Raw genomic sequence first — 25,591 nt, forward strand, 5'->3', positions numbered from 1 at the left:
GAGAGAGATAAAGAGAGAGAGGGAGGAGGGGAGAGGAAGAGAGAGAGAGAGAGAGCGAGAGATGGTGGCCCATGCTCTATATCTGTGCCACAAGTTCTCCTGGGTATTTGCGTGCTCCGTTTTCATCCTAAGTGTAATTTGAGCCTTTGGTTGATGCAAAGTGTGTGCAGCAGGTCTGTTCAAATCCAATCACTCACACTGACGTGTAATCCTTTCCCTCCCCATCATCAGTATTGTAATGAATAATGAAACACACTTAAGCAATACACAGCCGTCATACACCTGCGATGGAGATTGCATTCTGATGAGATGCGTGGTAGACCTAATGAAAGGTGTTTTTACTTGTCAATGGCTGGCTGGATGTAAAGCTGACTGTTACCAGTTGAGAGGGAGCCGTACAGCTTGGGATATCTGGAGAGCCTGGAGGATCCTCATGTAGCATGAAAATACCATTACTCTTAATGTACCCATTACATCTCAGATATGTACACAGTATGTGTAGGAGCTACCAGACCCCATGGCGACAGAGAGAATACACCCCCCCCCGTCTTTTCTTTCCATTCTTCCTTCAGTCAACCTAAAGCCACCGTCACCGCGGCACTGTCTGGTGTCTTCTAACACTGTCGTTTCAACATGGAGGATTATTACAATTAATTGGTTAGCGAGACATTATTTCAAAAAAGGAAATTGCCTCTTATAATTATATAGAGCAGGGAATACTCAAGTCCCAGGAACCTCAGCTTCCTGAAATGATGGATCCATCTCCCCTCCACCACCCCTCCCATCCCAGTCCTCCCCCCCCTCCCTCCCTTCCCCCGTAGTGCTAGCGTGTCTGCCTGTTTTCTGTGACAGAAGCATTTTCTATGGTTCACATCCACAGCTCCTGGTCTGGCTCAGTGGAGGCTGGGGCTGTTAGCTCATCTGCCCGTCGCCGGTGGCCAGTCCCGGTGTCTGCTGGGACTGCTGCTCTCTGCTCTCACGCTCTTGAACTCACAGATTTAAGTCAATCACAATCTGAGTGTCTGTAAACCCTGTGGACGAGCAGCATGCTAGTGTCTCTGCAGATTGGGTAAATACACTGAGGGGAGGATGGAGTTAGGGTTAAGGTTACTCTGCAAGCTGAATGAGTAAGTAGCCTAGCCTAGCCTAGCCTAGACGTGACAGAGTAAAACATGGATGAAGGCCAAATGTCATACAGCACATGGTTGATACACAGAAATAGATGTATTCTGTCTGATCCTCTTTCTGAGTCTAATGATATTATTAATAAAGATGAGCCCTCATCTTCACAAATGTGACTTTACAAATGCACTATTTCTCAATACTACTATGTGATTATTATTATATATATTTGTTTACCTTTATTTAACTAGGCAAGTCAGAACAAATTCTTATTTCAACGACGGCCTGCCCCGGCTAAACCCGGACGCCGCTTGGCCAATTGTGCGCCTCCCTATGGGACTCCAAATCACAGCCGGATGTGATACAGTCTGGATTCAAACCAGGGACTGTAGTGATGCCTCTTGCACTGAGATGCAGTGCCTTAGACCGCTGCGCCACTCTGGAGGTTTGCTTGGGCTCTTTTAGCATCACAACATAATCACCGGTGTAGTGGGATAAGAAATGAATCACAGACTTCTGGGAGTTATTTAATTATTTGTTCCTTTTAGGAAATCAAAACATAAAAGTTACACAGATATTGATGATTTAACAATCTGAGATATCAATGTACACTGTTGCCAAATGATATAATTCACACCATAAATATTTATATGTAGGAGCAGGAAATCATTTAAAGTACCTGTTCCTTACTGCAATTTTATCATCAAGGGACCAATTCTGACACACTGATGTTAATAAAAACATGTACCCGCTTCATAACCAAAATGGGTGTCACACCCACTGATGGCCAACTCATGAGGTCAACGTTAAGCATGCTGTACCTTTACAAACAGATATATAGATGGTAAGAGACAACTGGTGACTACAATTACAAATATCTTGGCAGGAGCATTTCTAGACAATAAATCTTTGATAGAAACATGGACGGCTCAGGTATGTTTCAATACAGTCTTGATGATGATGATGATGAAGAGTAAGTCTTGAAATCAAACGTATCGACAATAGTGATGAGGTAGTAGTCAGCAGGACGCTGCATACTTGACTTTATATTTAACTGTTGTAACTCTGCAAACCTACTGTATAGGCTACTGTCCAGTAACTATTGACATTCAGATATATACACATTATATAGGACCAGGGTTTGAATGTAAGACGTGAAGCATTGAGAGGAAGTGCCTGGAGTTTACGTTGCATCGTGTTGGGTGTGAATTTTGCGTCATTGCAAAAAGTTCTTAGGCTAAACTGTTTGATGTGTGTAATCTGTACTTGTCCATTAAAACACTTGTATTTTACAGCCGAGCAAAGAAAATATAGTTGTGATATTTATTTTTGATTAGAGGTATTTTGAGTAATATTGAAATGTTAATCAAATTGTCCCAAATCTTAGTAAAAGCATGCTTTCAGCATGGTTTCAGTCAGAATTGGTCCTTGTATTGCACAACAGTAAAATAACTCATGTTACATTGTCCCCCTCTAAAGTGGAGCCTGTTAAGTAGCCAGCGGATAGTTCAAGTTGGATGATTAGGTGCTGGGGTGTGTAGTCAACCTCCATTAAGTGGCCAATCAGGCTGCAGTAAAAGAGGGTGCTGCTGGATTAACACTGGCCAATGATATTACAAGCAGAGTGGCGACCATCCCATCTGCAATGTCAGGGATTCATTTGATCACAGTATCATATTGTGACAGTGCCACAATTTATCACTTCACATAAATCACGTCAGCACTATAATCATCCACCTCCCACCACATTCTCTCCCTTTGAGAACAAAGAGCAGCATGGGTCTACAGTACTGAACTACAGGTCCCAGCATGCACCACGGAGGACGACCTGCCTACACACAGGGAGAATGGAGCCCCTCTACTCACTTTCCCACCAGAGATCACACCTTGTATAGACACACTGTGGGACTGGTGCTACCCTTTGAAACGTGCTGACACTTTGTTGTCTGCATGGCTTCTCACAAGAGGAGCACCTTCGGGGGGTGAATTGCCATCTTTAAGAATGCCTGTCTGTCTCCTGGCCTATTGGGAGGTGTTAGACCACAGCTACTGTGTGAACATGGAGTCAAGCAGCGCTCCACGTGTCTACTGTACTCCTGGAGGGAGGCAGAGCAGCACAGCAGAGAGCAGGCAGACAGCTACAGCAATAACCTCCTTCTGGGTTAAAAATACCCCCAGTCAGTGTGAAGCTCTAGCTACCAACACATCACTACATTGCACCTGCCATTCACCTCCGTTTGGATGGAGCTCCATAAAGGCAGCCCCAGCTATAAAAAGACCGGCAGCTTCTAAAATGGTGATAGCAGATGCTGGGTACCTTGTGTGGGAGGATTCTGCCATGGGCTTAAAGGACCCTAAATAGAGTGTTTGACATATGGGCTTCTGATTGTTTGAACATGGAATCTCCTGGACTTCTGCCACTCAGCATAAATCCTTTGATACCTCCGCCCCAAACCCACTCATCATCTTTCACCCTGCCCAAATCAGGTCATTCGCTCAGTTGCCAAGAGGCAATTTCCATCGGCTTGAACAATGACCAAATGTGGGGTTTGAGATAGAGCACCATTGACAACAACATCTGCAGAGGAGAAACATCTACATTGCCGGGACACACACTCACACATATGGGTCTTCTAGTAACAGACAGACAGACAGACAGCAGCATTGTGAAGGAGAGGGTAGTGGAGGTTTAACATGGCTTGGCCACGGCACGGCTCCCTTTATTGCTGAGTTACTACAGAATAAGACGACTGACTACCTGCCTACGCTAGTTTGGTTAAACATGTCATGTGACCAGTTTGTCTTCTTCCTGTCTGAGACAGATCCATACCACACGGCTCACTGCTCTGAAGAGGTATATTCAAGGGCATTTAGATCAATAGAGCTCACATTTAGGTAGCCGTTTTTATTCTTTCTTTCTTTCTTTCTTTCTTTTTTTTCCCCAAGAAGGAGAACAAGAGAAAATGGCCATCGGGTTCACCAGACTTAACTGTACACTCAGTTTTCCATTATTAATAAATATATACATGTCCTGGTCAAGTCCAGGAGGTGAAATAACTGTTGGACAAGTGAGTCTGTTCATAGTGGTTGTCATGTGTGTTGTCACCAGAACACATTTGGAGATGTCTTGAGGTTCTGACTAGAAACCATGTTAATCAAGAGCCCGCAATGATTCCTTCTGAAGATATAGAGAGGGGCAGATCCTTCACATACAGTATGACCACAGACCATAAACAAAACAAAATTATTACTGTACATAGTATTTCTTATATATTTTAAATTAATCTGCATCATTTTATATTTATACTTATAACCAAGTTTTGCATTTGTTCTTCTTTATTTTAATTTTTTTAATGTCTGGGGTCCGAGGGGGTGGAGAACAAGAGAGGTCAGTCTGTCTCCTGTCTCAGTCAGCAGGGTGTCCCTCTCCTGTCCTGAGTCCCTTCTGCCCATGTCTCTCTGTCCCCATCGCCTTCACAGGGGGCACCTGCTCCTCCATCAGACCTTGGCCTCCAGCATCTCCAGGAAGAGTTTGTGCATGGGCACCTTGCCCTGCACTTTGATGCTGTAAAAGTGCTGCACGGCCTTGGTGGCGGTCTGGCGCAGCAGGGGCAGGGTCATGAGCAGCTTGCCTGCCCGCCGGGGGTCCTCCTGGTGTTGGCTGCTTTCGTAGTCCTGAAGAGCCTCGTGGAGCGCATCCTGGAGCTTCTGCACCGCCTCCACGTCCTCTATATGCATGGAGTCTGGAGAGGAGAGGGAGGGACAGGGTCAGTGAGAGAGGGCTCTTCAACATGAGTCTTATGTTACTATCTTCAGAGATACAATGACAACACAAACCATTGCTCGATATATTGAAATGTAAAACAGTTCTGTAAACAGTAACACATCATCTCAATTGTATTTTTACTAAAGTAAAACATGGCTGGGCCGGGACTACTGATCTATCAGTGGAGTCAGCTATGCGACACGTTATCAGCATAATGAACAATGTGACAAGATAAACAACAGAATGTAAAGAAAAACACAAAGCTTAATGTCTTTTTTTTTGCCTGGCGCCCTGGGTTTGATTTTCATATGGCCTTTGACCAATGAGACTGAAAATCAATGTAATCCTGCTGATTCCTGGAGCACACAATGGAATGAATAGCAGCCAAACCCCAGTGAATGATCACACATTAAACACCTCACTGTTCCAAAGGACAGCTCCGGAATAGACTGTTTTCTTATAAACACTCCATCAGGGAATCGGACGGTGTAAACTAGCTTCAATAAGGAAATTATACTTCCTTCACATTTTGATTAATTTCCTCCCTCCTCTCCCACAGAAACATCTAGATCAAATAATGAGTGGAATGAAAGTATATACTATTGTACATTTGATTACATTATCATTGGACTGTCAGTGCTTAAGCTAGCTGGAAACCATATTTTGACTGATTGATTATCATACAAAATGTATTGTATAAATTCTGATCCAGCCTGTGTAACTACATGTATGTAGGCATACTGTAACAGTGAAACTGAATCAACAACAACCCCCATGTGTCTCATATGGACTCTTTAGCCCACAACCTCCCTGACCTTCTTTCAGTCTCAGAGGCGGGTTCTCTCTCTGACTCATTGCAGTCACTCTCTCTCTCTCTGGTGTGCCGTGGTGTACTGCATTGTTCACGACTACTTTTACTGCATGTGCAGAATGTTTCAACACTTTTCATTTTTCTCTCTCTCCCTCTCTGCCTCCCACTCTCTCTTTGCTTCACCCCTCTCTCTCTCTCTCTCTCTCTCTCTCTCTCTCTCTCTCTCTCTCTCTCTCTCTCTCTCTCTGGGATAGACTAGGGTTGTGGTTATCTCAGTGGTTAACCAGTGTCTGGTACTCGTGAGACGGCGTGTCATTGGTCGCCTGACTCGTCTCACCTTGGCGGTGCATATTTCACCACGCGGGACAATAAAAGGCAAACAGATTTCAGACTTCATCCTAAATTCATTGACTGGAACAACTGTAAGCCCAAGACCTTGAGACATTTCTCACCCTGACGCTTTCCAATCCACAGCGGTAAACGGAAGTAGGTCGTGAATGGGGGGGTGAGCAGAATAGAAGAACAAAAGGGAAAATCACCAGGAACTCAGAGAGCTAACTGACTACTGTATCTCCTGTTTGTGTCAAACAGGATCAGTCAGTGATAAACAGGATATTAGGAAATATAGACAAGTCAATGCACTGACAAATTATTAGCAATTAAATGCATTTTAATTACAGTGATAAATCATAGAACTAATAAATGTATCAGAGACATTAGTGTGTGTGTGTCTTTGATATTTGAGCTATTACAGTGATCTGATCCCAAGAGTGAGTGAGCATAGGGGACAAAGGTCTCAGGGTGAAGTGCAGGCAAGAAGGGAAGAAAAAGAGAACAATAGTCAGAGAGATAGATAGAGAGAGAAGGGTAGATAGAGTGAGAGAGAGAGAGAGAGAGAGAGGGATATATATATCTATAGAGAGAGAGAGATAGATAAAGAGAGAGGGATAGAGTGAGATAGAGATTGAGAGAGAGAGGGAGAGGGATAGATAGAGAGAGAGAGAGATAGAGAAAGAGAGAGAGAGAGGGATAGAGATAGAGAGAGAGGGATAGAGAAAGAGAGAGAGAGAGGGATAGATAGAGAGAGAGAGGGATGGAGAAAGAGAGAGAGAGAGACAGAGAGAAGGAGAGGGATAGATGGAGAGAGAGGGGGATAGAGAAAGAGAGAGAGAGAGAGAGAGAGAGAGAGAGAGAGAGAGAGAGAGAGGGATAGAGAAAGAGAGAGAGAGCAGCATGTAGGCTTGGAGGAGGGAATGGTTTTAAAAAAACAACTTTGAAGAAACAATTTCCTTGCAATCCATCAGAGAGCCCACGTCGATCCCATTGATAAACTGCTAATTACAAAATCAATCGCTATGAATTTTCACAGCTGTCAGACAGAGGGGCTCCCGAGAGAGGAATCTCACAGAAACCTTGCTCAAACGTTCCGGACAGCCCCCTCCCCACCCCGACACAAGGCCTCACTCCCTCCCCCGCCTTCCACACCTCACCTGCCCCACCCCCCAACAAAGCTCTGCCGTGTGAAAGCAAAGCCCACCATCAGCATTTTCATTTGTCAGCCTGACAAAAAAAGAGAAAGCACGCCCGTGGTCCAGCCAGGCATTGATCAGAGAGGGACAGGCCCTGCCTTCTCAAAAGCAGCCTGTCGATACGAGTGTACCGTCTTTGCATTGGAACAAACGAGACCCATCACTCCCTGATACTCATTCCATTCGACTTAACACATTTTATTGACAGGCCTTGTGCTCCTAATGAAATGCTAAATTTATCTCCCATGGCTGGCGTGCCCTGCAGCTACTGTTATGGAGATAGAGAGGGATGGATGGAGAAATATCACAACATGGAAGGTTTTCAATTAAAAGCTCAGTCCGTCCCTCCTTCCCTATCTCTCTCACTCCAAACTAACGGGTAAAGTCAACAACTCTACTTTAAACCCTGACATTACATTTTGGTCATAGATATAGAAATGTAAACTTAACATATTAAATTCATGTATATTAATGTAATGGAGAATATTAACAAATACAAATGATGAACCATTGTTATCACAAGTAAGATAATATTCCAATACGAAATTTGAAGCAGTTTTCTGGATTTGTGCAATGTAAATAGAATTTTAGTTTTTAAATTTAAAAGAACCCCATAAGGAACACTAAAATCATTTTTGATGTGGTGGCAAAAGTGTTTTAAAAATTCAGAACAAATTTAATAGTAATAGTTTGTTCATTTCAAACTAACACTTGCTCTAGATTTGATATATGAACGTTTTTGAGATTAATGAAACGTGTCCTAAAATGTATAAGTACTAGATTTATTCATAAAATGACAACAAAAAGCAACAAAAAAAGTCCCAATTATTATTACTGACTACATGTGTATATTGTTTGTGATTGCCCATTTTACAATATCCTATTGTCCATAAAATACTGAAAAATCATACTGTGTTTTTCAAAACATATTTTTTGTTTGTTGCATAAATACAATATCACCTTAAATTAGGAATTTTATATATTTTTTTTATGATTTTGTTATTTTTTGTACCTTTTTTAACTACATTAGGCAAGTCAGTTAAGAACAAATTCTTATTTACAATGATGGCCTACCAAAAGGCAAAAGCCCTCCTGCGGGGTTGGGGGCTGGGATTAAAAAAATATATACTAGGACAAAACACACATCCTGACAAAAGAGACACCATAACACCACATAAAGAGAGACCTAAGACAACAACATAGGATGGCAGAAACACATAACAACACAGCATGGTAGCAACACAACATGACAACAACATGGTAGCAACACAACATGGTACAAACATTATTGGGCACAGACAACAGCACAAAGGGCAAGAAGGTAGAGACAACAATACATCACGCGAAGCAGTCACAACTGTCAGTAATAGTGTCATGATTGAGTCTTTGACTGAAGAGATGGAGATAAGACTGTCCAGTTTGAGTGTTTTTGCAGCTCGTTCCAGTTGCTAGGTGCAGTGAACTGAAAAGAGGAGCGACCCAGGGATGTGTGTGCTTTGGGGACCTTTAACAGAATGTGACTGGCAGAACAGGTGTTGTATGTGGAGGATGAGGGCTGCAGTAGGTATCTCAGATAGGGGGGAGTGAGGCCTAAGAGGGTTTTATCAAAAAGCATCAACCAGTGGGTCTTGCGACGGGGATACAGAGATGACAAGTTTACAGAGTATAGAGTGCAGCGATGTGTCCTATAAGGAGCATTTGTGGCAAACCTGACGGCCAAATGGTAATGAACATGTAGCCGCTCAAGAGCACCCTTACCTGCCTATCTATAAATTACATCTCTGTAATCTAGCATGGGTAGGATGGTCATCTGAATCAGGGTTAGTTTGGCAGCTGGGGTGAAACAGGAGCGATTACGATAGAGGAAACAAAGTCTAGATTTAACCTCAGCCTGCAGCTTTGATATGTGCTGAGAGAAGGACAGTCTAACGTCTAGCCATACTCCCAAGTACTTGTATGAGATGACTACCTCAAGCTCTAAACCCTCAGAGGTAGTAATCACACCGGTGGGGAGAGAGGCATTCTTCTTACCACATGACCTTTGTTTTGGAGGTGTTCAGAACAAGTTTAAGGGCAGAGAAAGCTTGTTGGACACTAAGGAAGCTTTGTTGTAGAGCGTATAACACAAAATCCGGGGAGGGGCCAGCTGAGTACAAGACTGTATCATCTACATATAAATGGATGAGAGAGCTTCCTACTGCCTGAGCTATGTTGTTGATTTAAATTGAGAAGAGCATGGGGCCTAGGATTGAGCCTTGGGGTACTCCCTTGGTGACAGGCAGTAGCTGAGACAGCAGATGTTCTGACTTTATACACTGGCCTAGCATACCAGGCCAAAGACACCTCAGAGACACCAATACTCCTTAGCCGGCCCACAAGAATGGAATGGTCTACCGTATCAAAAGCTTTGGCCAAGTCAATAAAAATAGCAGCACAACATTGCTTAGAATCAAGGGCAATGGTGACATCAATTGTGACCTTTAAGGTTGCAGAGACACATCCATAACCTGAGCGGAAACCAGATTGCATACCAGAGAGAATACTATAGACATCAAGAATGCCAGTCAGTAGATTATTGACAAGTTTTTCCAACACTTTTGATAACAGGGCAAAATAGAAATTGGCCTATAATAGTTAGGATCAGCTTGATCTTGACCCTTTAAATAACGGACACTTCATGGCTGCCTTCCAAGCAATGGGAACCTCCCCAGAGAAGAGGGACAGGTTAAAAAGGTTCGAGAAAGGCTTGGAGATGATAGGGGCAGCAACCTTAAAGAAGAAAGGGTCTAAACCATCTGACCCAGATGTTTTTTTGCCATGAAGTTTAAGGAGCTCCTTCAGCACATCGGAATCAGTGACCGCCTGCAGGGAGAAACTTTGAAGCGGGGCAGGGGAAAAAGAGGGAGGAGCATAGGGGCTAGTTGCATTAGAAGGGGTGGGAGATGAGGAAATGTTGGAAGGGCAAGGAGGCATGGCTGAGTCAAATAGGAATCCTGACTTAATGAAGTGGTGATTAAAGAGCTCCTTGTCAGTAACAACTAGAGCACGATATATCAGTGAACATATCAGAATTTTTATTAGCTAAAAATGCTAACATCGGTATCGGCCCGATATCTAGTTTAACGCCAATGTTAAAAACCGATGTCAAAGCTACCGTGCATAACTATATAACGTAGGTACATGACGTAATAACGGCAAGTTAAATTTTGCGCTACACGTGCAACACAGCCTTCCTAACTTAGACCATACAATGCCTGCTGTGTGGATTGAGTAGTCAACAAGTCGAGTAGTCATTTGAAAGAGTATGACAATTTCAGCGAGACAACTCAAAGGCGAAATCCATTAAAGCCAAGATAATGGAATTCATTGCCCTTGACAATCAACCGTTCTCTGTCGTGGGTGTTGCTGGCTTTCAACTACTGGTCGAGCACCGGTACACACTACCAAGTGCTCTATTTTTCAGATGTTGCCCTACCGGAGTTACACAGTAATAGCTTCACAGCTATTAGCTTCACTACATACATACTATGGAACGCCGTTTGGGTGTTTGCGTGTCAAAAAATATACAGTAGCACTGTCAAAGCTGTACAAAAAAGTCTGCAAACAAGCAAACACCAGCCACGAATGATGTGTTTACAATACCGCGTTGGTAATAAAGCATAATTTGTTCGACCGCAACTTCTGGGGTAGCTAGTTTTAGCTTGGTACCTAGCTAGCACTAATACAACCAGCCTGAAAACAATGACCAGTAGAAACTGCAGTCATTTTCATTATTCTTAGCAATGATTTATGAATCCTTGTGAGTAAGTATTAGCTAGGTTGCCACTTGTTGTTCGCTGATTGAAATTGAACTTCAGTTCATGAAAATAAATACTTAAACCTGTTGCCCAAAGCTAACGTTATAAGCAGCCAGCTAGCGTCATCTAGCTAGTGATGCTCGACCAGACCGGGGTATGTGTTGTGAAGCTAGCCACAATAAGGATTAGGCACAATAGTGGAATAGGTGGCTTGCCTTCAAAATAAAAGTATGTCATTGACAGTGATGCAAATGAATACAAATAGTAGAATTATGCCATAATTTTATTTTGAAGGCTAACCGCAAAGTCCACTGTTGTGGCTAATCCTTATTGTGGCTAGAACTGTTTTATAAATTAGGATTATTTTAGATGAGGACGCCTAGCTATATACAGTTGAAGTCAGAAGTTTACATACACCTTAGCCAAATACATTTAAACTCAGTTTTTCACAATTCCTGACATTTAATCCCCGTACAAATTCCCTGTCTTAGGTCAGTTAGAATCACCACTTTATTTTAAGAATGTGAAATGTCAGAATAATAGTAGTAGAGAGAATGATTTATTTCAGCTTTTATTTATTTTATCACATTCCCAGTGGGTCAGAAGTTTACATACACTCAATTGGTATTTGGTAGCATTGCCTTTAAATTGTTTAACTTGGGTCAAATGTTTCGGGTAGCCTTCCACAAGCTTCCCACAATAAGTTGGGTGAATTTTGGCCCAATACTCCTGACAGAGCTGGTGTAACTGAGTCAGGTTTGTAGGCCTCCTTGCTCGCACACTTTTTCAGTTCTGCCCACAAATGTTCTATAGGACTGAGGTCAGGGATTTGGCCACTCCAATACCTTGACTTTGTTGTCCTTAAGCCATTTTGCGACAACTTTGGAAGTATGCTTGGGGTCATTGTCCATTTGGAAGACCCATTTGCGACCAAGCTTTAACTTCCTGACTGATGTCTTGAGATGTTGCTTCAATATATCCAAATAATTTTCCTACCTCATGATGCCATCTATTTTGTGAAGTGCACCAGTCCCTCCTGCAGCCATGCACCCCCACAACATGATGCTGCCACCCACGTGCTTCACGGTTGGGATGGTGTTCTTCGGCTTGCAAGCCTCCCCCTTTTCCTCCAAACATAACGATGGTCATTATGGCCAAACAGTTCTATTTTGGTTTCATCAGACCAGAGGACATTTCTCCAAAAAGTACGATATTTGTCCCCATGTGCAGTTGCAAACCGTAGTCTGGCTTTTTTATGGTGGTTTTGGAGCAGTGCCTTCTTCCTTGCTGAGCGTCATTTCAGGTTATGTCGATATAGGACTCGTTTTACTGTGGATATAGATACTTTTGTACCGGTTTCCTGTAGCATCTTCACAAGGTCCTTTGCTGTTCTGGGATTGATTTGCACTTTTTGCAGCAAAGTACATTCATCTCTAGGAGACAGAATGCGTCTCCTTCCTGAGCAGTATGACAGCTGCGTGGTCCCATGGTGTTTATACTTGCGTACTATTGTTTGTACAGATGAACGTGGCACGTTCAGGTGTTTGGAAATTGCTCCCAAGGAAAGAGGCACTGTGTTTGAAGGTAAGCCTTGAAATACATCCACAGGTACACCTCCAATTGACTCAAATGATGTCAATTAGCCTATCATAAGCTTCTAAAGCCATGACATCATTTTCTGGAATTTTCCAAGCTGTTTAAAGGCACAGTCAACTTAGTGTATGTAAACTTCTGACCCACTGGAATTGTGATACAGTGATTTCTAAGTGAAATAATCTGTCTGTAAACAATTGTTGTAAAAATGACTTGTGTCATGCACAAAGTAGATGTCTTAACCGACTTGCCAAAGCTATAGTTTGTTAACAAGAAATTTGTGGAGTGGTTGAAAAACGAGTTTTAATGACTCCAACCTAAGCGTATGTAAACTTCCGACTTCAACTGTACATCATCAACATTAAGGGACATGGGCAGCTGTGGGGAGGAGGGTTTATTCTCCAGGTCTTTCCAGAACTTCCTGGGGTTAGATCCACAGAGAGAGAACTGCTCCTTAAAGTAACTAACTTTGGCCTTCCGGATAGCCTGAGTGCACTTATTTCTCATTTGCCTGAACAAGATCCAGTCAGCCTGAGTATGCATGTGCCGAGCCTTTAGCCAAATGGAATTCTTGAGGTGGAGTAACTCTGCCAGATCACGGTCAAACCAGGGACTGAACCTGTTTTTAATTCAAAATGTCTTTATGGGGGCGTTTGTTAACAATACCACTGAAAATATCAAAAAAGAAGGTCCAAGCGTCTTCGACAGAGGTGATCAAGCTGATTCTATACCAATTTACAGAGGCCAGGTCATGAAGGAAGGCCTGCTCATTAAATATTTTTAGCAAGCGTCTATGACAAATCAGTACAGGTCGTTTCACTGAGCAGCCATTACGAACACAGGCTATAAAACAGTGATCACTAAGATCATTACAGAAAACACCAGACTGATACCTATCAGGATTATTTGTGAGGATAACATCAAGGAGAGCAGCCTTTTCTGGGTGTTTGGAGTCATACCTTGTGGGATTGGTAATAATCTGAGAAAGATTTAGGGGGTCCCATTGCTTTAGGACTTGGTCAGGTGGTTTAAGCATGTCCCAGTTTAGGTCACCTAGCAGGACAAATTCAGACTTAGTGTAAGGGGCAATCATTGTTTACATCAATTGTTCTTCAATATTGCGTCAATTACAAATCCTTGTAAAGAATGTAATATCCAGATATTCACCTATCATCCCTGTTTGCCATTTTATTTACGCTCTATACTGAGTATATTGTCCTACCTGAGTTGGCGAGAGCGATGGCCTTGAGGGTAACAAACTCCTCCTTCTCCACCTTCAGCTTCTTGTACTTGCGAACGAGCTGCAGGATGGACACGTAGAGGTCGAGCAGGCCCGTGAGCCGTGAGTGTTCCTCGTCCATGATGTAGTCCTCTGCATACACCAGCTCGTCCTCGTAGGGCAGCGAGCGGAACACGATGCTCAGGATCAGGATCTCCATCCAGGCGCTCTGCAGTAGGCTCATCTGGTCTGCCAGGGACAGTGTGGAGAAGCCTGAGGAGACAGAAGAGAATAGTTACCTGCACTACAATGCACTGGCACTCATATCATTTTGTGTTTGTATGTGTGTGTGTGTGTGTTTGTATGTGTGTGTGTGTGTTTTATTGTGTTTTTGTATGTGTGTGTGTGTGTGTGCGTGTGTGTGTGTGTGAAAGAGTGGGTGTTTCCAGCTCCTGCTTTGCCCTTAAGATGAAATAGAAAACAGTGAAAAAGAATCAAACGGGCTCTTTATATTCACACTTTGTCAATAGATCAATGCAATTATCTCAAATAAAGGGTGAACTATTAAAAGAACATCAACAACTTAACAACGCCACTCTGATTATTTTAATCAAAACACTGTGAAGCCGAAGATGTACTGTCCATTTTCAAGGTCTTTTCTCATGGACAGATCTGATCAGTAACCAAAACATGAGTTGTTGGTTTCACCCCGGCTGACTACACTACATGCCACGGCACATGTTAGCAGGAGAGGTGTTTAATTTTAAATGCACTCTAGAAGGTCCTCTCTGAAATGGGTGTCACAGCACTCCAGTGGGCTTTACTGTAAGTGAAGACAGTAAATCGGTGCAAAGGTCTGGGAGACACAAAGCCGTCTGGTCAGCCCTTGTTTCCTGTCACACTGCTATTGGTGGGATTAGCACTGAGACAGATCCTCATTGGAAGGGTCGAGGACATGACACACGCTCAGTGCCGCGCTGGGGGAGGTAATGAAAACGTACACACAACACACACATGCACGCTCGCACACACGCACGCACACACACACACACAGCGAGGGGTCATGGGAGCCAACCTGCCCTAAAGGCCTGCTTAAAAAAATAAGAAAATAATGATGTTTTATTGTCACATACACCGGATAGGTGCAGAAATCCTGTCCCCGTTCTTGACAGCAGCTGGATGAGATGAAATTGTCTGGATCACTGCAATTTCCCCCTTCTAACATAGCAGCACCCATTGAAAATTCTGAATAAAAAAAATATATATATATAGATATTATATAAAAATAACAAAAATGGACAAAAGTAGTGCACTGGGCCTTTAATAGTCCTGTATTAGCGGACTGATATAGCCAATATACCCTCCTACCCCCCCCCCCCCCCCAAATATATATATATATACTGATATACCCCCCCAAAACAAATCACAGCACCCCCGCACGTATGCCTTCAAACACACAGGATGCTACTGCTACCTCTACATATGGACAAAGAAACAACCATCCACACAGATGAGGTGAGGGAATTCAGACAAATTAAAAGGAGAAAGAGGATCTGGACAGAAGAGAGGAACAGATAGCCATCTCATCCCTTTTTCCCCTTACTACCCTTCAGTGGTCAATAAACTGGGCACATCCCCTCCTCCCCCACAATCCCTCATGTCCTGGTCTAGCGGGCCCACGGCGCCCCATTCTGACAACATTTTAGCCCTCTCCGACGTTGCCTGATTAAAATGATTGCTTTTACAAGTTTACTGTTGCAATACTATCTTCTCCCAGGTGATTAAGAGGCGATAGATTACAGTATTGACCAGGCCGCTCACCACACCTCCTCCAGATGTTTTCTCTTAAATATAAATTATATCATTGGGACAGAGTTCCAGGGTGATGTTTATCTCCCCAGCCCTGACACTGTGGTGGATACACACACATACGGGTGAGAAAGAGGGAGAGAGGGAGAGAGGAAGAGAGACAGATAAAGAGAGAGGGGGGATAGAAACAGAAGGGGGAGAAACAGATAGAAAAAAGTAGAGAGAGAGAGAGAGAGAGAGGAAAGGGGCTACCTGAGAGTTCAATTTCCCTTATCGTAGTGATGACCACAGCAGGGGAGAGCTGGAGGATACATTCATTAACAGATTGCGATCGTAATGTGAGGGCCTTCACAATGCGAAGGGGAATCAATAGTCAGTAGAATGGAGGCTGATCAAACAGAGACAGAGACAGAGACAGGTGCAGGGCCCAGGGCAGGGCAGGGCAGGGCAGGGCAGGGCAGGGCAGGGCAGGGCAACCCGGGTGTCCAGGGGTATGTGGACCACAGACAGGACCAGCAAAATACAGACACTTTACCAAATCTGCTAGGAGCACATATTCATATCATTGTAGGAGGAAGCCACAAGTCCAGGTTAGTGCAGGTTCCTGTGCAACCACACCTCAAAATGCATTATAAATCCCTGTCTGCACTGGAGTAGGCGTACCTTGCCATTAGTGAGACAGAATCTGGACTGACCGCAAGGAAATTGTCACGCAAGTGTAGACAAGGTGCAGCCTGATTGCTGCGTCAGGTTGGCATTGCAATCACAGCCCAAGCTTTGTGCACACTTTTAATGCCAAGGAGGACTCAAGCGGAACAAACACCTTGCCCTCAATGTGACAGCACAGGGAAAGAACTTGTTCTAGATTTGTACGAGAGAATGCAGAATTCCTCTGTTATACCAGACACCTCTCAGCAATATGCACACACTGAACACAGCAGCCTGCAATTACGTTTGACGTTAAAAGTCCTTGAATTGAATCTGGTGTTGTGAGATGGAGAGGAGGTGTTTTCCCCCTGCTCTGTCTCTCTTCAGGGCCTAAATTATGGCTCCAAATGGAATCTCGTGTCGTTGCCTTGCCGTTTTCCACTCAATTTAATCGAGTAATGAAGTGACTTGCCGACTCCGCAGGTCACATGGCACTCTGGCCGCCGCGCTCCAAAGGCGGCCCGGTTAAGTGCCGTCGGAGTGGGTGATTTCCTCTAATGAAATATCAATATTTACATCTTCATTTCCACACCACTGCCTTGGTGGGATTTGACCAAACATGACACAATATTGACCAAATCTGAAAGACCTGTCTGTGTGGTTGAAGGCCCTTTTCCACTCGGCTGCTGAGTCCACTGGGTGAGTAAGCTAGCAGAGGGCAAGAAAGGTATTTCTGAGATCTTTATTTTTTTTTTTTTTTTTTGATTAAGGAAGCTTTCAAATAGGGAATTGTGAAGTTATGAGAGAATAGTGCTTTAACATTAGAACATTTGAATTACATTACAATGTAGTATTTATTTGATCCACTAAACACAAGGGAACTTCAACATACAGTTTGTTTTAGTGAATCATCTAAGCTGTATCACAATTTAACCACAATGTACCTTCTCCTTACATGTGGACAAGAGGTCCCCAGGAGAAATGTCTCTCCCTGGGATTACAGAGGGTGACAGACAAACATGTGGTGGCTGTGAACAGGGAACATGTTCTCTTCTCGCCTCTTGTCCAGACACTGAAGACCATGACTGATTTCAACAGTAGACTAATTCACTTCATGCCGCAGCTGTGTTCTTACAAGGAGCCCTGTCCTTGGCTTGGCACAGTATAAAATCACACCAGTTTGTTGCTTGTGTTTATGGAGCTCAATAAACACGGCCACTTGAAATGGTTTCAACAACATTGACAAGCTTGGCCGGTCTCTCTAGCTGATAAAGGCAAATCTAGAATAGGGTTTCACTGCCATATTTGGTATAAATCACATATGAGAGTCATAACACAGGAATAAATCTGTTTTCCTTGACAGATCATTTCCCTCAGCTTGTCCTGATCTGCTCCCTTACATTTGGCCTGACTTATCTATATTGAATTTGCATACTCAAACAATATCCCTGTCAAAACAGCCCTGTTACAGTCTCATTTCTCTGTCCTCAAAGCTCTCATCTGTTAATCCTATAGAGACAAACACATGTAGAAATATCTTTTGGTTTATCTTATGATTCTTAGCTTGTTATTGTGGATACAACTGTAAAGAGCCAGTTGAGGGGGAGACAAAATCCCCATCCGACATATCTCCAACATATCTCCGGCAGACCAGGCAGGCCACCGCCGGCTGCCTCTGGGTCCACCACTCGTCAGAATAATCAGGGTGGCATTTCATCTGCCAGAGCAGAGGACGGCCCAAAATTAAACGCTGAAGATTTCTGTTGAGCGGGAGTTCATATTCTATTAATTTATTATTGTTTCCCTCTCCCAGAGGCCCATTAGTACGGGTCATAAAAAGAGATGTAATTACGAGGCATGGTGGCCCCCTCCAGCTGCAGCCCCCTCGTATTTCACCCTCAATCAAACTACTGAACAGACAGACAGAGAGAGAGAGACAGAGAGCGAGAGAGGCATGGAGAGAGATGGGGATTGAGGGAGACCGATGAAAGGAAAGAGACAGAGGGAGGGAGGGATGGATGGGGAACCAAAGAGTGAGAGACAGAGGGATGGAGGGAAAGGAAGAGAGAGAAAGATAGAGCGTGGAAGAGAGAGATGGAGAGGAATAGAGAGAGAGAGAGTAATTCTCGCTGGACAGGGGCTGATCTATCATGGCTAGCTATCAGAAGGACAAACAAGCCCTGAAGACTTTTGCCCAACGGCAATCTCACCTCAGCCAAGTCTAGTGCTCTCCGGGCTCCAGTTTGAGCAATACTAGCCCTAAAAATCACAGAGGTCCAGCTAGCTCATCAAAGCTTTTATTTCAGAAACAGTGTTTTAGAACGTCCCCAAATCTACTACTTTTATTTCAGTGACAGATACATTCTTATTTAAATAATCTCAAAATGTTTATTACAAGAAGCTGTGCTGTTAATGATATGTCCTGATCAGTTATACATTGGTCTTAAGGTTGATAAAACTACATTTATTTGATACCAAACGGACTGGAGCAGAAGCAAAGCCGTGTGGTCATTTTGATTCTAATGTGTGTGCAAGCCTGTGTGTGTATGTGTGTATCTATGTGAGTATTTACGTCTGTGTGTGCGGCCATGTTAGTGGCCATGTGTGTTTGTGCGTGTTTGTGCGCCAGTGTGTATTGGCGTGCTTGTGTGTGTGTGTGTGTGTGTGTGTGTGTGTGTGTGTGTGTGTGGGGTGTGTGTGTGTGTGTGTGTGTGTGTGTGTGTGTGTGTGTGTGTGTGTGTGTGTGTGTGTGTGTGTGTGTGTGTGTGTGTGTGTGTGTGTGTGTGTGTGTGTGTGTGTGTGTGTGTGTGTGTGTGTGTGTAAGCTGCAGCTGCCGGCCATGATTCTTCCTGAATTTACATGACAGCGCCAGGGGGACCCAATCAATAGCTGCTTGGTAATAAATTGCTGTGCTTGACATAAATAATTTACCCTGAACCTCGGCCACACGTTCAACACACAGCTCAAGTCAGCCCGCTGCAAGCCTTCACTGGATACATATTGCCCCACACATCACACAAACTACCCTGTCATATATGATGTTACAAATACAATTCAGTACATCTTGAATTTCAGCAGTGGAAATCGGTTTAAAAAGTCACATATAGCTAGCTGGATGATAGACAATGAATTAATTCAATTCTGTTTTGCAGGTTAAAACTATGACTAAACGGTTCAGTGCTCTCACTTTTCTGAAGCGCCAGCTATCTCTACTTTTAAGATGATAACCAGACCATTATCCCATTGTAAGTAGCTGGGAATGGGTGATTTGACCAGCGGCCTGTGAACGTTATGAGGTTGTATAACGTTGAATACAGTAATCCCCTTGTCTTAATCTGCACCCCCTGACCCCCTGACCCCGGCTCGGGAGTATTTAGCCGTCCCAAGGGTCCCACAGCCCTCGTTTGGCGTTATATATCTCTGTTTAGCCCAAAGACCAGGAGGATTCTGACTTTATTCATTCACATAATTACACATAATTTATCTCTGCTGCCAACCAGCAACACGGCTTAATGAGGGACGGACAGCTAGAGCCTAGCTGACAATGTCTAAAGGCACATCATCAGCTCTCTGAAGGACTTCCTCACTGCAGATTACTAATATTATTTATACCCTGCTGACGTTAACCATGTATATCAAAATATAAAATGCATTTGATGCTCGGTTTGCTGGTAACTACTCATTTAAACTGATGACATTTTGTAGCATGGTAACAAAACAAAGGAATCCCCCTTCTCTGTTCCTGGTAGATGTCCCTTTCCTACCTTTAAACACCCCTGCCTGCCTCCCTGCCTCTCTCCCTGCCTGCCTGCCTGCCTCTCTCCCTGCCTGCCTGCCTGCCTCTCTCCCTGCCTGCCTGCCTCTCTCCCTGCATCTCTCCCTGCTTCTCTCCCTGCCTGCCTCCTTGCCTCTCTCCCTGCCTATCTCCCTGCCTGCCTCACTCCCTGCTTCTCTCCCTGCCTTCCTCCCAGCCTGCCTCCCTGCCTCTCTCCCTCCCTGCCTCCCTGCCTCTCTCCCTGCCTGCCTGCCTCTCTCCCTGCCAGCCTCCCTGTTTCTCTCCCTGCCTGCCTCCCTGCCTCTCTCCCTGCCTATCTCCCTGCCTGCCTCACTCCCTGCTTCTCTCCCTGCCTTCCTCCCAGCCTGCCTCCCTGCCTCTCTCCCTGCCTCTCTCCTTGCCTGCCTCCCTGTATCTCTCCCTGCCTCTCTCCCTGCCTGCCTCCCTGCTTCACCCCCTGCTTCTCTCCCTGCCTCCCTGCCTCTTTCCTTCCTCTCTCCTTCCTCTCTCCCTGTCTCCCTCCCTGCCTCTCTACTTCTTCTCTCCTTCCTCTCTCCTTCCTCTCTCCCTGTCTCCTTCCCTGCCTGGACTTATCTGATACACCCCCATCTCAATCTCCCAGCCCCCACTGCATGGTGCTCCCTCACCTGCCTGTCTGCCTGGGTTCAGGCCTCAGCATCCACCTGATTGCTCAATCTATCTTTATCTGGTGTGTTGAAGTCTACGTCAGAGAGTAAATTGAATATACTAAGAGCTGTCTGTTGGTGTCTGTATTTAATAAAGTACACTGATGAGGTGCTGATGTATTGCCCGGCAGTATTCACACTCTATTACAAGAAGATTACGCAGCTTGAGTAGGATCAGCCTGGCAACACAGTAAGTAGATTTCACAATTTAATGGCAAAGCAACACAAAAAAAACCAGAGGGGGCTGTGGGGTAGGAGGGGTGTGGGGGAGGAGGGGGGGTGGGAGTGTGTAGGGAGCACACACATACCAGAGGCATGATATCTCCTAAACATCACTGCCTTGTTCACCGCTAACAACTAAACATAAGCTACATGACCAATGGCGTCTGTATACTGAGCTAACAGGCTGGAATTGAATCAAGTAGATTTGATTGATAATCCCCAAAGACCATTAATAAATAAGAACAAGAACCAGGCCAATTCATTAGGCTGTTTGGGTGTAACTGCAAAGCAAAAATCTACAACTGCATTTGATAAAAGACAATTGCCATTCTGGGTTTTGTCTTAGACTGAACAATTTTGAAAAATATCGTTATTCCAGGAAATGTCTTACAAAATGTATAATATTAGGATATGGAGGGTGTTCTACATTCCTATTGAAACATGCACAAAGACAATGAACCCAACCAGGTTTAGGTCTGTGGACTAGACACAAACTGCAAGAGGAGACCATCCAGCACTCAGTGAACCCACAGAATCACGCCACAGAATTCCCATCGGAAAACATTCCAACCCTGGAAACAGCAGATGACAAACATCTGCCTCTAACAATGAAACCCTCCTGCACAAGTGGCATGCATGGCAGATTCCACATGGTTCACACTGTTCCTGGATTAGGGGCTGGGGGTAGTTTTGGAGGGGTTGGGGGGGGGGGGGGGGGTTCAGCAGTGCCCCCCCTCCCCGCGACCATCACCACTCTAAAGGAGGAAAACATGTTAAGGAGACACAGAGGTCATAGCCATGTGGAGACTAGGCTGTGTTTAGACAGGCAGCCCAATTCTTATAATTTTGTCACTGATCAGATCAGCTCTGAAAAAAATCTGACGTGAAAAGATCTGATGTGATTGGTCCAAAAAAACAATTAGTGGGAAAAAAAGAGAATTGGGCTGCCTAAGTTCCTCCTAAACCACTTGGACACAGAGAAATGCAGCTTGGGGGAGGGGGGGGGGGGTCACCTTAGAAGCAAGTCATCACTCATTGTTCCCAAACACTGGCCTTAATGACCGTGATCCAGCCCCAGCCCCCGTCAGCCCAGCGCCATATTAGCCTCCTCCCTCCCTCTGCTGCTGCTGGCTCTATCTGGAGCAGAGACGCTGGCATCCACAGCCTCATAATGATCACTAATTAATCAGTAACAGATTTAAAGTAAAGGCTGTCATTAGAGGACCAGGTCATCAGAGCTGATAACAGCAAACTGGGCCAGGCATCTGCAACACCAACTTGCTTCCTGATAGGTCACGCAGTCTACTGACAGTACACTATTGACTATTGACTAACAATTATTAAGTCTATCTACGCATTGTGTTAGTCAAATCCTGTGGTTGAGATCCTCAGTGTGGCTACAGTATAACTGTACAATTCTACTGTAGTATGTTAATTGAAGTGTATTTCTAGACCATACATTAGAGAGATAACACACCAAATTGATATGGGATCTTGTGAGAGAATGATACTGTTCACGGAAGCTAATAGTACCGCTTTGCTGTTCCTCAATCACCCTCCAATTAGACTAGGTTAGCTCTACTCCACGGCCAATTACAGCACTTTTAAAACACTTTTTCAAATGTTAGCCGAGAAAAGGGGCAATGAAAAATCAATTGGGAGAACTTAAGTGCCAATCTTCTTGACATGTAAATGGTTACCTTTGGACTTTGGTCATTGCCCATCTGTCAATGTCCTAATCAATGTGGCCCACTTCATAATGAACTGTTAATCTTTTTAATTCCATTGCCAAAGGCCAAAAAATCTATCAAAATGCAATCAGCCGTTTTCTCCCTCTCTTTTCCACCCAGAGAGAGTGGATGGGGAGAAAAATATGGTTCTCTGTGCTCTGTGTCTGTGCTAGACTGCCCTGGGGTGCCATTGGTGCATGGAGTATTAGAGCATGGAGTCTCAGTCAGCCAGTGAACCATCTCTGATCAGGTTCAGCCATGTACAACTCAATTATGCAGCCATTTCATGGCTGGTGTAGAGGGAGTGACCTAATACAGAGCTCACCAAGGGGAGAACAGGGGAGCTTAGAGTTACACTTTCAGTCTCCCTTTTCATTCTAATTTGCCGACTTTATGGCGTATTTTGGTGTAGTCAAACAATCATAAAGGTTGTAAATTATATCATAGTAGTGACACTGTGTTTTATTCATGATTTAAAAAAAATGGATTTAGACTCTGTAATTGAAATGTGTGACCCCTGAATGCAATAAGTTGTTGTTGTTGTTGACTCCAGTAGTCAGGTAAATATAAACAATCGGTAAGCGATAAAAGTGCGTGTGAGTGCGTGTGTGTGTGTGCATGTGTGTGTGTGCGTGTGTACACAGGCAGATCAGAATAATCTACTTAGGTTTAATCATCTCGCTGCAGCTTGTGCAGTACTCCAGTAGTACTATGAAAAGCCAAGCATTTCCACACATTTAGAAATGTCAGACAGTCTGCCTTCCAGCTGGGTTTTGGGTTAAACAATCATTATGGAGTCATTCAGAATGATGGGCTTGTTGTCAGACCAGGCATGGCAAATCCAATTAAGATTAGTCAACTATCCACTGTACAATGCAGGCTACGATAATTGTATTAACACAGCACTTAAAAGCTTTGACATACAAAGCACTGTAGTTAGCGCGCCATGTTTACTGTCCTGTACGTCAACACAGGGGGCAAAGGCCCGGACAACCTTACAGTTGACAATAGAGTGTAGCCTACCGCTAATCATGTACTTTTACAGTTATTCAATCATTTGAAGAGAATTCTAGAATATTCTCTGTATAATACTACGCCCCTGCAGATTGCCAGAGGTGAACAGTAGTGTTTCTCTGTATATTCTAGCCAGAGGTAGTGTACCTGGCTGGCTTGTTTGGGCCAGGTAGATGGAAGGGACTGTGTTATTGGGTCAGGGTAATCCAGTCCTGGGTAAGCTCCTTGGCTAAACTCTCCCCCTGCTGACAATGCACTGCTGACAATGGGCTGTACCGAACAGTTTGGATGAGAAAGGCCTAATCTCCTTAATAGATCTGTAGCTGACTACTACACCTCTCCTCTTCTGATAAATACTGGAACACCTGTCTGTCCAGGTACAGTCCAGTTCTCACTCCTACATGTCCTGCACGCAAGGTGAGAACCAGGAGAGGCCCAGCTTAAACTACAGCAGGGCATCTGCAGCTGCTGTCAGCTCAGACACACGTCTGTTATGCTGATGAGAAGACGAGGGCACAGAGAGGCTGCATAACAGAGGCTGCATAACAGAGGCTACACTGAGGGACACAGTCATTTAGTGTGTTACCTCTCAACGCCTAGCATGCTATAATGTTCTGGAGTTATGAGGGTCAACCTCAAGATCAGACAGAATTTGCTCCGGTTGCAAAAAGAGTCACTAAGCAATGTGTTGACTGTCAGAATCAGGAGAAAACTCTAGAAGGGAGCAGAATCTCTGCTGACATAGAATGTGGCATCCTTAATTCAACAGCATCTCAAAACCTAACACCTCGTCTATCACACTGGAGTAGAGAAACATGATTATGCTTATCAATAATTACATTGAAGTGTGTGTGTGTGTGTGTGTGTGTGTGTGTGTGTGTGTGTGTGTGTGTGTGTGTGTGTGTGTGTGTGTGTGTGTGTGTGTGTGTGTGTGTGTGTGTGTGTGTGTGTGTGTGTGTGTGTGAGATCAGTCTTGTTTCAGAGGGAGGGTCCTGTGCTCTGCTCTAAATCTCCCATGTGGTCATGGTATATATTGACACCAGGGCTGCAGCCCCTCCCCTATCAGAGTAGGGATTTTAGCTGGACTCTATAGATTTGATTCTTTTAAAACGGTCTCCATTTTGGCCCTATCTCCATGCTAGCTTCTGACATTAATTATCTGCATTTGTATGCGTATTTGTGAGACTGTGCATGCATACGTGTGTGTGTGTGTGTGTGTGTGTGTGTGTGTGTGTGTGTGTGTGCATGTGTGTGTGTGAACTGACCAGGACTAATCGTGACATCAGATTGTACCAGTCAAAATTAATGGCTGGTCCTGTATCTAAACTGCTATCATGTGTTGGTTTTAAAACTACACAGTATGTTATATGTGATCATGAGGTAATGGTGTTATGCACTGAATGTACACCTGCTCTTTTCATGACCCAGTCTGACCAGGTGAATCCAGGTGAAAGCTATGATCCCTTATTGATGTCACCTGTTAAATCCACTTCAATCAGTGTAGATGAAGGGGAGGAGACAGGTTAAAGAAATCCTTGAGACAACTGAGACATGGATTGTGTATGTGTGCCATTCAGGGTGAATGGGCAAGACAAAAGATTGAAGTGCATTTGAACAGGGTATGGTAGTGTCAAGAACTGCAATGCTGCTGGGTTTTTCACGCTCAACAGTTTCCCGTGAATCTAGAATGGTCCACCACCCAAAGGAAACCCAGCCATCTTGACACAACTGTGGGAAGCATTGGAGTCAACGTGGGCCAGCATCCCTGTGGAACGCTTTCGACGTCTTGTAAAGTCTATGCCCCGACGAAATGAGTCTGTTCTGAATGCAAAAGGGGGTGCAACTCAATATTAGGAAGGCGCCCTTAATG

The 25,591-nt window shown here is 44.2% G+C and overlaps 1 protein-coding gene across 5 annotated transcripts in view; it reads right to left on the minus strand.

The window, feature by feature from the left end:
• Nucleotides 1-1,636: 1,636 nt before the first annotated feature.
• The window catches only part of LOC106611051 (steroid hormone receptor ERR2), a 67,312-nt gene continuing 43,357 nt past the window's right edge, over nucleotides 1,637-25,591 (minus strand). For 4 of the 5 annotated variants that reach the window (XM_014210889.3, XM_014210885.3, XM_014210884.2 and 1 more), the window contains 3 exons: nucleotides 13,841-14,110; nucleotides 13,578-13,671; nucleotides 1,637-4,865 (listed from right to left, as the gene is read on the minus strand). In XM_014210889.3, coding sequence (XP_014066364.2) covers nucleotides 4,529-4,865; nucleotides 13,578-13,671; nucleotides 13,841-14,110 — 701 coding nt within the window. In that variant the 3' untranslated portion in view covers nucleotides 1,637-4,528. The remainder of the gene's footprint in view (nucleotides 4,866-13,577; nucleotides 13,672-13,840; nucleotides 14,111-25,591) is intronic. The other variant, XM_014210891.3, reaches the window with a different exon arrangement.

The sequence above is a fragment of the Salmo salar genome, chromosome 09 (genome assembly GCF_965601325.2).
Source record: "Salmo salar chromosome 09, fSalSal1, whole genome shotgun sequence".
NCBI classification, from domain to species: domain Eukaryota; kingdom Metazoa; phylum Chordata; class Actinopteri; order Salmoniformes; family Salmonidae; genus Salmo; species Salmo salar.